Source organism: Vicia villosa, linkage group LG1 (genome assembly GCF_029867415.1).
Source record: "Vicia villosa cultivar HV-30 ecotype Madison, WI linkage group LG1, Vvil1.0, whole genome shotgun sequence".
Classification (NCBI taxonomy): domain Eukaryota; kingdom Viridiplantae; phylum Streptophyta; class Magnoliopsida; order Fabales; family Fabaceae; genus Vicia; species Vicia villosa.
This window is the reverse complement of record NC_081180.1, coordinates 179,146,265-179,159,561: the sequence shown is the minus strand read 5'-3', so window position 1 is coordinate 179,159,561 and position 13,297 is coordinate 179,146,265. Positions and strand designations below refer to the sequence as shown.

At 36.3% G+C, this 13,297-nt stretch overlaps 2 protein-coding genes across 2 annotated transcripts; one reads left to right on the top strand and one right to left on the bottom strand.

Annotated features, from left to right (window-relative positions):
- Nucleotides 1-3,740: 3,740 nt before the first annotated feature.
- On the top strand, nucleotides 3,741-7,663 carry LOC131644707 (uncharacterized). The gene is made up of 9 exons (XM_058915266.1): nucleotides 3,741-3,863; nucleotides 4,298-4,416; nucleotides 4,650-4,825; nucleotides 5,065-5,132; nucleotides 5,218-5,319; nucleotides 5,458-5,613; nucleotides 6,061-6,180; nucleotides 6,894-7,023; nucleotides 7,244-7,663. The coding sequence occupies exons 2-9, from the start codon at nucleotides 4,304-4,306 to the stop codon at nucleotides 7,363-7,365; spliced, it is 987 nt and encodes a 328-aa protein (XP_058771249.1). The 5' UTR covers nucleotides 3,741-3,863; nucleotides 4,298-4,303; the 3' UTR covers nucleotides 7,366-7,663.
- Nucleotides 7,664-7,944: 281 nt separating this feature from the next.
- Nucleotides 7,945-11,041, bottom strand: LOC131644706 (putative pentatricopeptide repeat-containing protein At3g11460, mitochondrial). The gene has a single exon (XM_058915263.1). The coding sequence runs from the start codon at nucleotides 10,989-10,991 to the stop codon at nucleotides 9,090-9,092; it is 1,902 nt and encodes a 633-aa protein (XP_058771246.1). The 5' UTR covers nucleotides 10,992-11,041; the 3' UTR covers nucleotides 7,945-9,089.
- Between the last annotated feature and the right edge of the window lie 2,256 nt (nucleotides 11,042-13,297).

The following is a 13,297-nucleotide window of genomic DNA, read 5'->3' as shown; positions in this document are numbered from 1 at the left end:
TCATTTAGAAATTAAATAAAAAATAAGTCTTTTTATGCTTTTAATAACTTTTAAAAATTAATTTCTTTTAATATTTTCACCAAGTAATATATACATATTTTGTGTGAACCAATTAGGGCTAGGTTAAAATCAATCTTAATGATAATATGTTCCCTTAAATCATTCCTTTTTAAGGTTTGGATTTTTAATCAACTTTGTTCAATCAATTAAGTTTAGGTGCATCAAAACCCTAAAACCCTAATTTATGATCCTTTGAGCTTCACCATGTTAATATAACTTGTTGCTATGATCCATCATTGTTGATATACTTGTACATATATTTGTTGGTTTACATCCTTGTACACTTATAATTTGTTCATAGTATTATCTTTGTGTATATATACATTGTTTAATAATTCATATGCATGAGATATTTATCCATCCATCATCACATCATATTCATTCATACATGAAATGATATTGAGGTATGTCATCCTTTTATGCATTCAACTTTTATCTTTAAGTTTATACCTTGATGTATTGTTGAAACTCACCCTCTATTATATCCATGATACACATGATATCACACACATCACTTGGGATATTCACCATGAATGATTGCTTAAGATGTTGCCTAAACTCCAAAAGAATGGGAATGGTATTGACTAAAATTGTCAAGGTACTCACTCTCTTTTCCAAACTCTTTTACTTTGTGCTTAGTATTGTTAAAGCTTTATACCCCACTTGTTTTAAAAATGGTTTTGTATTGTTAAAGCTCAACCTTTTTAAATCAACCCTTGGTTTTGTATTGTTAAAGCTCAACCGACCTCTTTTATTAAACCTTTGCCTTGTATTGTAAAAGCCTGACACCTTTTAAAACTTGTTAAGTATTGTTAAAGCTTAACATTTTAAAAACCTGTCGAGTATTGTTAAAGCTCAACACCCAAAAAGATTTTTCCACTAGGCTCTTTTATTTTCCTTTTAAGTGCAAAAGCTCTGACTTCCCTATTGCACTTAAGGGGTATGTAGGCCTAAGATGCAATGTCTTATCGAGCCCACTTTTAAAATCTTCTTTTCTCATCCTCCCACTCTATTTAAACAAAAAACACAAAGGCATTTTATGACAATAACAACAATAAAAGGTTCCTACAGAGTACTATAGATGTGAGGGATGCTAATACATTCCTCTTGCATAACAAACCCCCGTACCTAAATCTCTGATAAGTTTATTAGTTTTGATTTTAAAAAATTATGTGGGTTTTATTTCGCTCTTTCTCCCACTTCCTTTGGAAACAATAAAGCGCGGTGGTGACTCTGTTAAAATATCTGAGCTAAGTCAATCAATGGCTCTAGTCTCACAAATTTTACCGCTACACTTGGCATTGTCTCCACTCCAAAAATAGTTAGTACGGGTAAGTGGCCTAGGACCTGGATCTGCTCCCCAGAAAAATCGACCAAGGTGCCTTTGAAAGGTAGCATCTCTAACATATCCATACCCATACCCTTGAAGGCATCCCAATACAGGACGTGAGTTGCGCTTCCCGAGTTGATTAGCACATGCTTGACGCTGAAATCACGTATCTACACCTTTATGACCATCGAGTCATTTTCATGGGCCAGTATGTCCCTCGAATCTCGTTTGGAGAAACTAAATACCACTGACTTATCTTCTCTTGATTTAGGTGATGTTTGTTGTGAAACATTCATTATTTCTCGGGCATACCTCTTCCTTGCCTAGTTGATTTTGTTACTTAAAGATTGATCCACTTACTTCTAAACTTAAAGTGGAAGAAGTTAAGAATAAGTTGTACAATCTCTTTGAGAATTATTCTTCCATTCCTAGTCCATCTACAAGAACTTCCACGAGTAATTCATCTTCTGCTAATTCGTCTACCCACAATTTGACTTTCAGCTTATTGAATGCAAGTAACTTAATTATATTATATTTATTTTCTTTATTTGGATTACATGATAAATGAATATGTGAAGCAATTAATTATATTCTTCCGAATTTCATGTTACTATTTTGTGTAGGTATATTTGTTATTTGGTGTGGGCTTGATTTTCAACTTTGAATAATTTAATAGGCATTAAAAGAATACAATCAACAACTTGCAACTTCAAAAGGAAAGTCTCAACTTGATGTTTATTTGGAGGAGCCTAGCTTGGATTCTACTTATCAAAACTATGATGACTTGAATATTCTTCAATGGTGGAAGGAGAATAGGTATCGGTTTAAAGATTTCCAAGAAAAACTTACTTTTTAAAGCTATTAAAGAGTGCCCCTGGGGCACTTGTTAGCATTTTCCTTATCGGGTCATGCTAACGAGTGCCCCAGGGGCACTCTTTAAGCATTCTAAATAAAGAAAATATTCTTTCAAAAGTTCACCATTTCAATTTTCGATGCATTAATTACGCATATTTCCAAGAAAAACTTACTTTTTAAAGCTATTAAAGAGTGCCCCTGGGGCACTTGTTAGCATTTTCCTTATCTTTAATGACTCAGGATTTGTTAGGGATTCCTATCACTACTGTTGCATTTGAATCGGCTTTTAGAATTAGTTCTATCATTCTTAACAAGTATAGAAGCCGTTTATTATCAGAAAAATTATGGAGGCTTTGATTTGTACTCGCATTTGGCTTCACGATTTTAATAGTTTAGGTATATAATAATATTTAATCGTGTTTTTTGATTGATTTATTTCATTAATATGTATTTTGTTTGACTACATAAAATACATGGTTGTGACTTTCTTCCATTTTATTTTAGGGTTAATGAACATTTTGGTCCCTCTAAATATTGCAGATTTCGTTTTTAGTCCCTCCAAAATTTTCCTTTAAGAAATCGTCCCTTCAAAATTTTTCGTCTAAACTATTGGTCCCTAACTTCAAATTTGTTAGAGATTAGCTACGACTTTAGCCACTGATTAGCTACGAAATTTGACGTTAGGGACCAATAGTTCGGAAGAAAAATTTTGAAGGGACGATTTCTTAAAGGAAAATTTTGGAGGGACTAAAAACGAAATTTGAAATATTTAAAGGGACGAAAAAGTTCATTAACCCTTTATTTTATGTAGCTGTAGTGGGTGATGATGAAGAGGGGTATGGTGAGAGGTTTCAGTCAATTGCTATAACATCAATCGAAGCTTCATACATTTACCATATCGATGATGATTGATGAAGTATTTTTCATGGAGCTTTTGGGATTGGTTTTTTACTACTAGTTCTTGGCCGTCTTTGTTTAGCTTGTACTGGTTTGTTATGTGGATTTGTATTCTTGGATGTCCTTAACTAGGACGTGCTTGTTGTTTTTTTTATTGTGATGTTACTTAATAGCATGGTTAAACCAAGTATATTATTTTGTTGTTTTAGTGTGTTAGTTTTCAATTTTTGGTGTTATAATTATGGTGATTTGTTTATGATGTTAATGATTTTGATTGATTCTATTTGTAAAATTAGTTTACACTGTCAGGGCACTAACTTTAAACTCATATTTTTATTAAAGAAAATTTTAAAAAATTATGAGTTAAAAATTAGTGCACTGACAGTGAAAAATAATTTTAAAATCATAAATATGTCATGTCATTAGATTTTTTTAAATAAAAAAAAAAGTTAATTGGATACATGGATGATGATTGATGGACAGTATAAAAATATTTTACAATGTCAGTGCATCATCGATTTTCTCAAAAATTATTATAATTTTACAAAAATGTTTAAGTTAAAGTCTTTAAAAACTTAATTTATTAAAATAATCTTGGTTTGTGTTACCCTTATCTCCGCCATACGAGCCCCCTCGCCGAGCCTCTTTCCGTTCACGCCACTTTTGTAACGTGGAACACAGCAAAATTCGCAGCCGCCACTGTAATTCAAGCACACCACTGGTTCGTATTGTGATTCTTCAGGCTTCTCTGTCTATATTTTTATTTTTTTCTTCACAAAAAAAATCACTGTAGCGACAGTTATGCGCGCCTCCTAGGCACCGCCGCGATCTTCCGAATTTGGCCGCGACTAACGACCTAGTCTAGTGATACCACCGAGACATCCGGTTTAATCCGATTCAATCAGGCAGTTTCGCCGGTGACCTTACCGAGGCGACGACTGAATTTGTTTTCAGAAGAATGATTAACAGCTAACTTCCTCTAGAAATCTTAAAGTGATGCATATTGAGTAACACATTCATCTATCTTGGTTCAATTGAACCTTGTTTTTGAATTAATAAAAAATTTTGTTTGTTTTTGTTCTGTGTAATAATCACTGTGCCATTATTGAAAATTGTTGTTATGAGGTTGAACTGATTTTGAAGACAAAATGCTAGGTATGCATGAGTTCAATGCTTTACAACAAACTAAGATTAACGATGAATATACATTGCTTTGGAAGGAATCTTGCCACTGCATCATGCTCTTTGTCTCCCGTGCAACTTCCAGCACAAAAGTATGTGATCGTTATTCAATATTTAGCTCTTTGTTATGCTGTACTCTACCATATATTCAGCAATATCGTGTTCATATTCGAATGTGTAATTGCATAATTCAGTTTTTGATTAAAACAAAGATACTATTAGCCTTGTTGGTGCCATTTCTGGTTATGATTTGAATCGTATGTCAGGTTGTCACTTTGATATATTGGTTGCTGACTGAGTGACTATCTTGAATGTTGCAATGTAGTGAAGCACATTTTTGGTATGTTTTACCGGATGAGGTAAAGTGCACAAACCTATTGAACCGATATTTTGAACTATTATCCCCTTGTGAGAAAGAAAATGTACTCCGTATGCGTGGGGAGGAGCTGAAGAAAAGTGCACTTCTAGCTCGTGCATTGGTCCGCACTACATTAGCAAGATGTAAGTTTTGATGGTCTGCTACTCAGTTTCTTAATTAAGTTTTTATGTAACTTTTTAACCTTTACAACTGCTGACATAATTTAATTAAGTTTCATCTGAATAGATATATATCCTACTTGTTTGGTGGAAAATCTGCTACCCTTATATTGTTCATCTTCCTGTATCATTTAGTTTTGATTTTTTTCTTTAAATTTCACGACAGAGGTGTCATGTATCTAAACAATTTATTTTACTGCTAGACCAGACAAATTGTCATATTGATCCAAAATCCTTGAAGTTTAGAAAGAACAATTATGGCAAGCCTGAGGTGTGTGTTTTTATTGTTAATCTATTACCTGTTAATTGGATTTTTCTTGCAAACACTCAAAGTCTTAAGTAGCATATTTGATTAGGTAGACTGGCAATATGCTGATGATTGGAACCTACCGCCACTACATTTTAATATCTCGCACACTTCTTCTTTGATAGCATGTGGAGTAACTGTGGGCTCACCGGTATGCATTTAGTATGGTTATAGAAATGTTATTTTTATTTATTATTGTCATTATATTCTGTTCTAGTTTTAAGACTCACCATTTGTCCTGCTCTAGACTGTTAGCTTTGAACATATTTAATTTGTGTTCTCGTTGTAGATTGGTATTGATGTGGAAGAGAAGCAAAGGAGGTTAAAGAATGACATTTTAGCCTTTGCACGTCGATACTTTTCTCCCCATGAAGTAGAAATGCTGGCTCACATTGTAGATCCTGAGCTACGACGTCACGAGTTTATAAAATTATGGACTCTGAAGGTTAGTCACATTATTGAATTTCACTACTCAGATAGAAGTCGATTGAGAAACAAACGTGACTCTTTGAACTATTATCTGTAGAATATTTGAGTATTTCTTTTGTTTAGCTTCGTATCAATTATTTTGAAAGCAATGAAACACCTTATTTTATTTTTATGAAGGTTTTACCATTTGTAGGCTTTGAATATATTGATAATAGATTTTCTAATTGTTTTTCTTGTCGTTGTGAGCTCTAGTCTTAGTAGTTCTGTGTTTATGTTTGAGTTTTTTTATTTTTGTGCAACCAATCAAACGTATTGTGCTTAGCATATGCCTTTCCTTTGACACATGATAATAACTAAATAAGTGTAATATAATGAGGGAACACAAGTAGGTTGAGAATTCAACTTTTTTTTGTTGTTGTTGCTATTATGCAGCTTCACTTACAAAGACATGTCCCATTTACAGGAGGCATATGTTAAAGCACTCGGAAGAGGCTTCTCAGCATCACCTTTTAATACTTTCACTATTCAATTAAGAGACCATATGAAAGAAGGCATCCAAGTTCTACGTCATGTAATTTCTAAGGTATGTTTCTTAAGAAGCTATGATGTTAATCTCAGACAGCGTTACGTAACACAATCCCCCTAAAATGCTACGGCGGATAGCAGGATACACACTATTGCATACTCAAAAATAGATTAATACACAAAATTAAAGAGATCATCTTCCTTAATAGTTAAAAAGCCTAAAATATAGAGTAATTAAACTTTAGATAAGAAGAATAAAACAGAACTGAACTAAAAGTAGGATGAAGAGTAGATTGATTATTTGCGAGCAAATAGCGATAGCAGTTTGCGGACGCTACAACTGCTAGCTAGTGTTGATAGCAGCTCACGAACCAATAGCGTTGTGTTGAACCCTACCACCGCTGCTATATTCCGCCATAGCTGAGAAGTTTGTTAGATATTATCGTTGTTATAAAAACTGAACTGGAAATCGACCGGCGAGACCTCTGGGTCATACGTCAATCATCTTAAACTGGGAAGAAGCGTGATAAAAGCTGTCTTAAAGTTCAACCAGTTTTCAACTGTCTAGTTCGGTTTTTAAAACACTGAATGTTATATTACAATAATTACATGTTGGTTAACTGCTGTAGTCAACTAGTCTACCGTCATACGGGCATGCCCTGCTGATATTTGGCCAGAAATTACATTAGTATTTAGTATTGACATATTTGCATGTGAATTAGTAATTTTTTCTGCTTCAACTATTTATGAAGCAATTTATTTTGCTGACAGGAAGATGAAATTTTTGCTGAGCCTTCTGGTGACCTTGAGAATCTCTCAAGCAATTGGCATTTTGTGCTTCTAGAGTTACTTGGTTCTCATTATGCTGCCATTTGCATAGAAAAGGACAGCACAAATGAAGGTAGCTAATAAATCTTTTTGTCATGATGAGCATATTGCAGTAATTGCACCTGGTGCCACCTACTGAACTATTTTCCGTTGTACCTAAATGCAAATGCTGCAACCGTTGTTGTGTTGTGGTCATTTGTAGATCCATGAATTGTATGACTAGCATTATAGTAACTAGTATTTTGAGCTGTTTTGAGTTGCTGGTAGTAATTGCTAATGTTTGTGATTTGCAGAGGACGGGAGCATTCCAGTAAATTTGACAATACGAAAGACAATTCCATTTGTTGAAGATGAATGTATTTCTGGAACCGATACTGTGGCAGTGATGGGGGGCTTGAGTAAACTGCTAGTGTAATAGTGATTCTAATAAAATGGAACTTTGCCAACAATATTAACTTTAAGTATCAAGGTTCTAATTTATTTTAGTGCTCAAGAGATGCTATCTACTGAAATTTTTGAGTATGATGCTTTTCCCGGCCGTGCATGTTGCACTTGTAGGAAATAACTAATTTTTAATGTAATAGATCATGTAAAAATTTATACATTGTTTGAATAATTTAGGCATCTTGGTTAGAGTAAGATCAAGTATTTTGTTTATAACAAGTTGAAAAATTAAGCTTTTCTGCAATTCACACCCCCCTTCTATAATTTGAAAGAAATTCATAAACATCCATGATCCTTCTATTTCCTTTTCTGTGACTTTAAAAATGTCGCAAAACAAACCGTTTCATTTATCTTGTGGTTAATATCATTCTCTATTGACGTGATAGAGAAACACAAAAAGTGGACTAGGTAGAATGGCACAAAGGGACAAATTAGTTCATCTGGTGGATGATGTATACTTCCAATCCGTATATTCATTCCTTGTCAAAAGTTATTAGAACAAGTTTAGTCCTTGACAAACTAAAAAAGGACTTTAGAGTTTAAGTCAATACAAGGATTAAATGCACAATTTCCACCAGTTAAATGAAGGTAAATGCCATAAACCGATTAAGCCGAGTACACCGCTACAAGAACCAGCCGTATCAAAATCTGTTTGATCAAATGAAGGTAAGTCTTTTGCTCGACATAAAATGTTCAGCTAGTGTAGAAATGGCATTTAACACAATATCCATGATCCTGTTAGGAACTTAGGATGTATTACAAGAGGAATTAGAACGAGATGCCCTAGTGGATAAAAAATCTACAGGCCAAACATTAACTCTCAAGGCCTATAAGAAGAATACTTGCAATAAATTGCTACATGCTCTACTGCAAAATGCTCGTCTGCATTGAAAAATTGTCCCATCTCAATCTTCATTTCTCAACCCTTGATGTACAACCATAAGAAACGGGTAATACTTTTGGCTCCTAACTTCCTATATCTATCACTTGCATTAGATATGTATAAGAAAGTCCTAAAATGGCTAAAGAAAAATTACTCACTGCTGACTGAAAAATTAGCATGCATACAATACAACTATTGCTGGCAAGCTTACCAAAGCCGATAACTAGTACTAGTAAGCAGTCTTAAGTCAAAATCAATTGGTTTGATTAAATTATTTGTGTGGTAAAGAAAATCAGAAGAAATATTGCAGGTACCAACACAATAAATAAGGTTGGGCAAGGGACTGGGGCAACTTGTGAAATGTAAGGGAAGGGAAGAAAGGTTGCTCACCCTCTCCTTTGGAAGATACTTACAAAAGAATGATTTGGATGGGAATGAACACTAATGAGAATGAATTTTCTCCCTAAGAGTTTCCACAAACTGAATCCTGTTTTTCTAAAGTATCATAACCAACTCTACAGACACAGCATTGTTGCACTATATCTACGTCAGCAAATGATGAATGACATCCATACACCTTTCAGCAAAAATTGCAAATCCTGTGTTATAATTCAACTTTTCCTTTCCCATGTTGAGAGTATTCAAACATTTTTCTCTAAGTGGCTGAGTTATTTATATTCTCGAGACTTTCTCAACATATCCCCTCTGAGTCCTCCTCTTTTATCAACAGCTACAATCAACTTTGTGGGTGGGGTGTCACATCATTGTTGTCCATCAAAATATAAATCACAGTTTGTCCTGCCGTAATGATTTTACCAGTAGTCCTTGCAAGAACAGACTCCATTCTTGAACCGGTGAAAGCGAGTGGCATCTCTAACAATAAATTGGCGATTGACAATCTTACTAACCAACTTAAAAAATACATGACAATCCACACACACTCTCAGGTTCTTCATGACAGTAATATCTGTTCCAGGCTTAGTGTTCAAGAGACCAAAAGCAAGTGCTAATTTTTCACTGTGCACCCCGGCACCCATTAACGGTTCTTCACTCTTTCCCTGACACTTGTGATCCAGTTGATGAATCTCCTTCACAAGATTTTCCAATTCATCCAGCATTCTATATATTTCCTTAATCTGAGGATGACTCTTATCTCCAGAGTAAAAAAGATGCATTTTTCCTTTATATTCCACGTAGCTACACCCAGGATCCTTTCTAAGCTTTCGATCCCTCATCATGACTCTAACTTTCAAAACCCCATCTAAGTTCTTAGCATCAGAGTACACATTTGACAGCAAAACATAGTAACCTATATTTGTAGGTTCAAGCTCAATGACACGTTGAAAAGCCACTTCAGCTAGTTCTACATTTCTATGAATCTTGCAAGCACCAAGAAGTGCTCCCCAAACAGCACCATCCGGTTTCACCTTCATCGAATCTATGAGATCCATTGCTTCCTTCAATCTACCAGCCCTACCCAAAAGATCAACCAAGCAAGAATAATGCTCAGGACCAGGCTGCAAACCATAGTCACTCACCATCTCATCAAAATACTTCAACCCTTTCTCAGTCAATCCAGCATGACTACAAGCCGAAAGAACACTCACAAAAACAGTTCTATCCGGCCTCACGCCAGACCTAACCATTTCATCGAAAAGCTCCACCGCAGTCTCACCTTCTCCGTGAATCCCATACCCGCTTATAATAGCAGTCCAAGACACAACACTCTTGTTCCTCTCATCCATACAATCAAAAACCTCTCTCGCACGTACCAAATTCCCACACCTAGCATACATATTAATCAACGCATTCGTCAAAAAAGAATTAGACCGAAATCCAAGTTGCTCAATTTTCCTTTCCACCTCACGCCCAATTCCTTGTGCACCAAGGTTCGCACAAGAACACAAAACACCAAGAAGCGTAACCGGATCAGGACTCACCCCACCCTTCTTCATCTCAAAATAAAGCTCCAAAACACTTCTCGCATGACCGTTCTGCGCGTAACCAGAAATCATCGCATTCCACGTTATCAAATCCTTCACAGGAATTTCATCAAACAGTTGGCGCGCTTGTTCCACTTGGCCACATTTAACATACATTGTCAGAAAACTGTTAGCAACGGACAAATCAGAATCAAAACCGAACTTAAAACCACAAGCGTGTAAGCACGTGCCGAATGTTAAATGATTCGGGAGAGTGAAACCCGAAACTAAACTGAGCATTGTAACTGAATTAACAGAAAAGCTAACTTCGCGCCGCATTTTACGGAACAGGTTAACGGCTTCTGAGATAATTGAATTAGAAGAGTAACCAGAGATCATGGCGTTGTAAGAGATGGTGAGGTTTATGGATTCTTCGTCGAAGACTTTACGAGCGAGGTGAGGGAGAGAGGATTTGGAGTACATGTTGATGAGTGAGGAGCGGGTGTACGGGTCGGGTTGTGATCCGGTTTTGATGACGTGGGAGTGGAGCTGGGATCCGGTGAGGGGGAGAGAGAGGAGGGCGCAGGATTTGAGGAGGACGGGGAAGGTGAAGGTGTTGGGGAAGAAGGATGAACGGAGCATGTGACGGTATACGGTTAGTGCTTCTTGGTATTTTTTTTGCTTTGATAGTTCTCTTAGGTAGCAGTTCCATGGTGTTGTTGGGTTATGTTTTGACTCGCCGGTGACTGCTGGCGGCGTCACTGTGAAGTGACGGCGGGGTTCGATGTTCATCTATGGGGTTAACTCTTAGACAAACCATTCGGTTCGTGTTCATCTGCGGTCTTCATAACCCATGTTATTTTAAAAGTTACACCTCCTCGTTAGTTTTTATCACAGGCTCTTTGTCAGTTTTTTAAATTCTTAAAATGGCTAAAATAACCCTGAACTTGTTAAACCGTACTCTTTATTTTATCATTAGAAAATCTATTGAAGGCTATAAAGGTCAAAGCTAGAGTTACGAATAGTGATGGTTGAACTGCATGCCAACCATCTAGGGAATAGTGCAATGTTATTAAACGGGCGCATCTCACGGTGAGCAGCATAAACGTCGTACCGGGTGTCCTCCGCAACCATGCGATTTAGATAAACTCTGTAAGGGTCCACCGCCTGGTTCCATCTCATGGGGAAGAAGACACCAGCATATGGCCATGCCTCGATGTACTCCTGCACAGATCCCCAGCCAATTATCATCGAAAAATGTTGTAATATCTGCCCCTGAAATGAAAATAAAAAACATCGGGATCAAACATTATCATGAATATAGAATGAAAAGTAGTGAAAAAAATTAGAAGGATATAAGATTGTTACCACTAATAGTGAACACCTGTCTGCGACAATCTTGATCTTCCACAAGCATCCCTTTTCATGTCTCGAATAGGTGTACACCAACGTTGTCTCCCCCCAATTGTACTCATAAATCTGTGTTGGATCTAAAAAGTACCTGAGGTAAGCAACATCCATATACGTGGAGCTCGTGTCCACAAACAGCTGAGTGCCGATCAAAAATAGAAAGAAACACCTCAGCACCTGCTGTCTGTATATCTCCAACCACAACACTCTTTCCCGATTCATACTAACACAAAGGAGTTCTACACCTTCTACCATAAAGAGTCTCAAAAGGTGTCATTCCAATAATAGAATGGAAACTGTTGTTATACGTAAACTCAATCAAAGGTAAGAAACTATCCCAATTTCCTCCTTGTTCCAAAACACAAGACCTCAAAAGATCTTCAAGTGACTGAATAGTCCTTTCCGATTGACCATCAGTTTGCGGATGATACGCCGAACTCAAAAGCAACTTCGTACCCAAAGCACTTTGCAAACCTTCCCAAAATCTAGAAGTAAACCTTGGATCTCTATCCGAAACAATGCTCGACGGAATACCATGCAAACACACAATCCTCTCGATGTACAACTTAGCAAGTCTTTCCATCGAATAATCCATCCTCATCGGAATAAAATGAGTACATTTCGCCAATCTATCCACAACGACCCAAATCGCCTCACAATTAATCGATGTTCTCGGCAAACCCGAAACAAAATCCATAGAGATACTATCCCATTTCCGACCGGTAATAGATAATGGTTGCATCAAACCAAACGACTTTTGGTGTTCAATCTTTGACTTTTGACAAGTCAAACATGAATTGTTATAACAAGATTTGTTCTGATCAATATTCTTAGTTTTGATGATAACAATGTATATGAATTTTGTATGAGATAATGTGGTACTCTAATACTATGCAATTTCCATATCAGGAATTATATAAAGAGTATGCACAAAATCAGCGCAAGAAGCACTGACTCAGAAGGTTCAGCATGCAACATCAGAACATGGTCTGGCAAGACATTAGAAGATGGTCAAGCAGAATCAGAACATGGTCTATGGAAGCATCAGAAGGACTTGAGATCAGAAGCAGAAGCACTGATGTTCTAATGGTATCACGCTCAGAATCACTTCAAGGTCAGAAGACAAGAAGATGCTCTGCACCAAGCTGTTTGACTCTGATGATATTCAAACGTTATTTACACAAACATCAGATCAGAAGCAAGTACAAGATGGCAGGCTACGCTGACTGACAAAAGGAACGTTAGTAGCTATTAAAGGCAACGTCAGTAGACACAGCGAAAGCAAGGCTCGAGGTAGTTGACAAAAGAGTGAAACATTAAATACAATGCTGTACGGATCACGCAAAGCATTAAATGCTCCCAACGGTCATCTTCTTAAACGCCTATAAATAGAAGTTCTGATGAGAAGCTGAATACAACACTTGCGCAAATATACAGAAACTCTGTCAAATTCAAAAAGCTCTCAAACTTCATCTTCAACCTCACTACATTGCTGTTGTAATATATTTTAGTGAGATTAAGCTTAAACTTAAGAGAAAATCACAGTTGTGATAATAGCTTTATAAGAAGCATTGTAACTCTTAAATAAGTTGTTTACATTTATTTGTAAGAACTAGAGTGATCAAGTTGTTGATCAGAATACTCTAGAAAGTCTTAGAGGGTATCTAAGCAGTTTGTTCCTAGAGTGA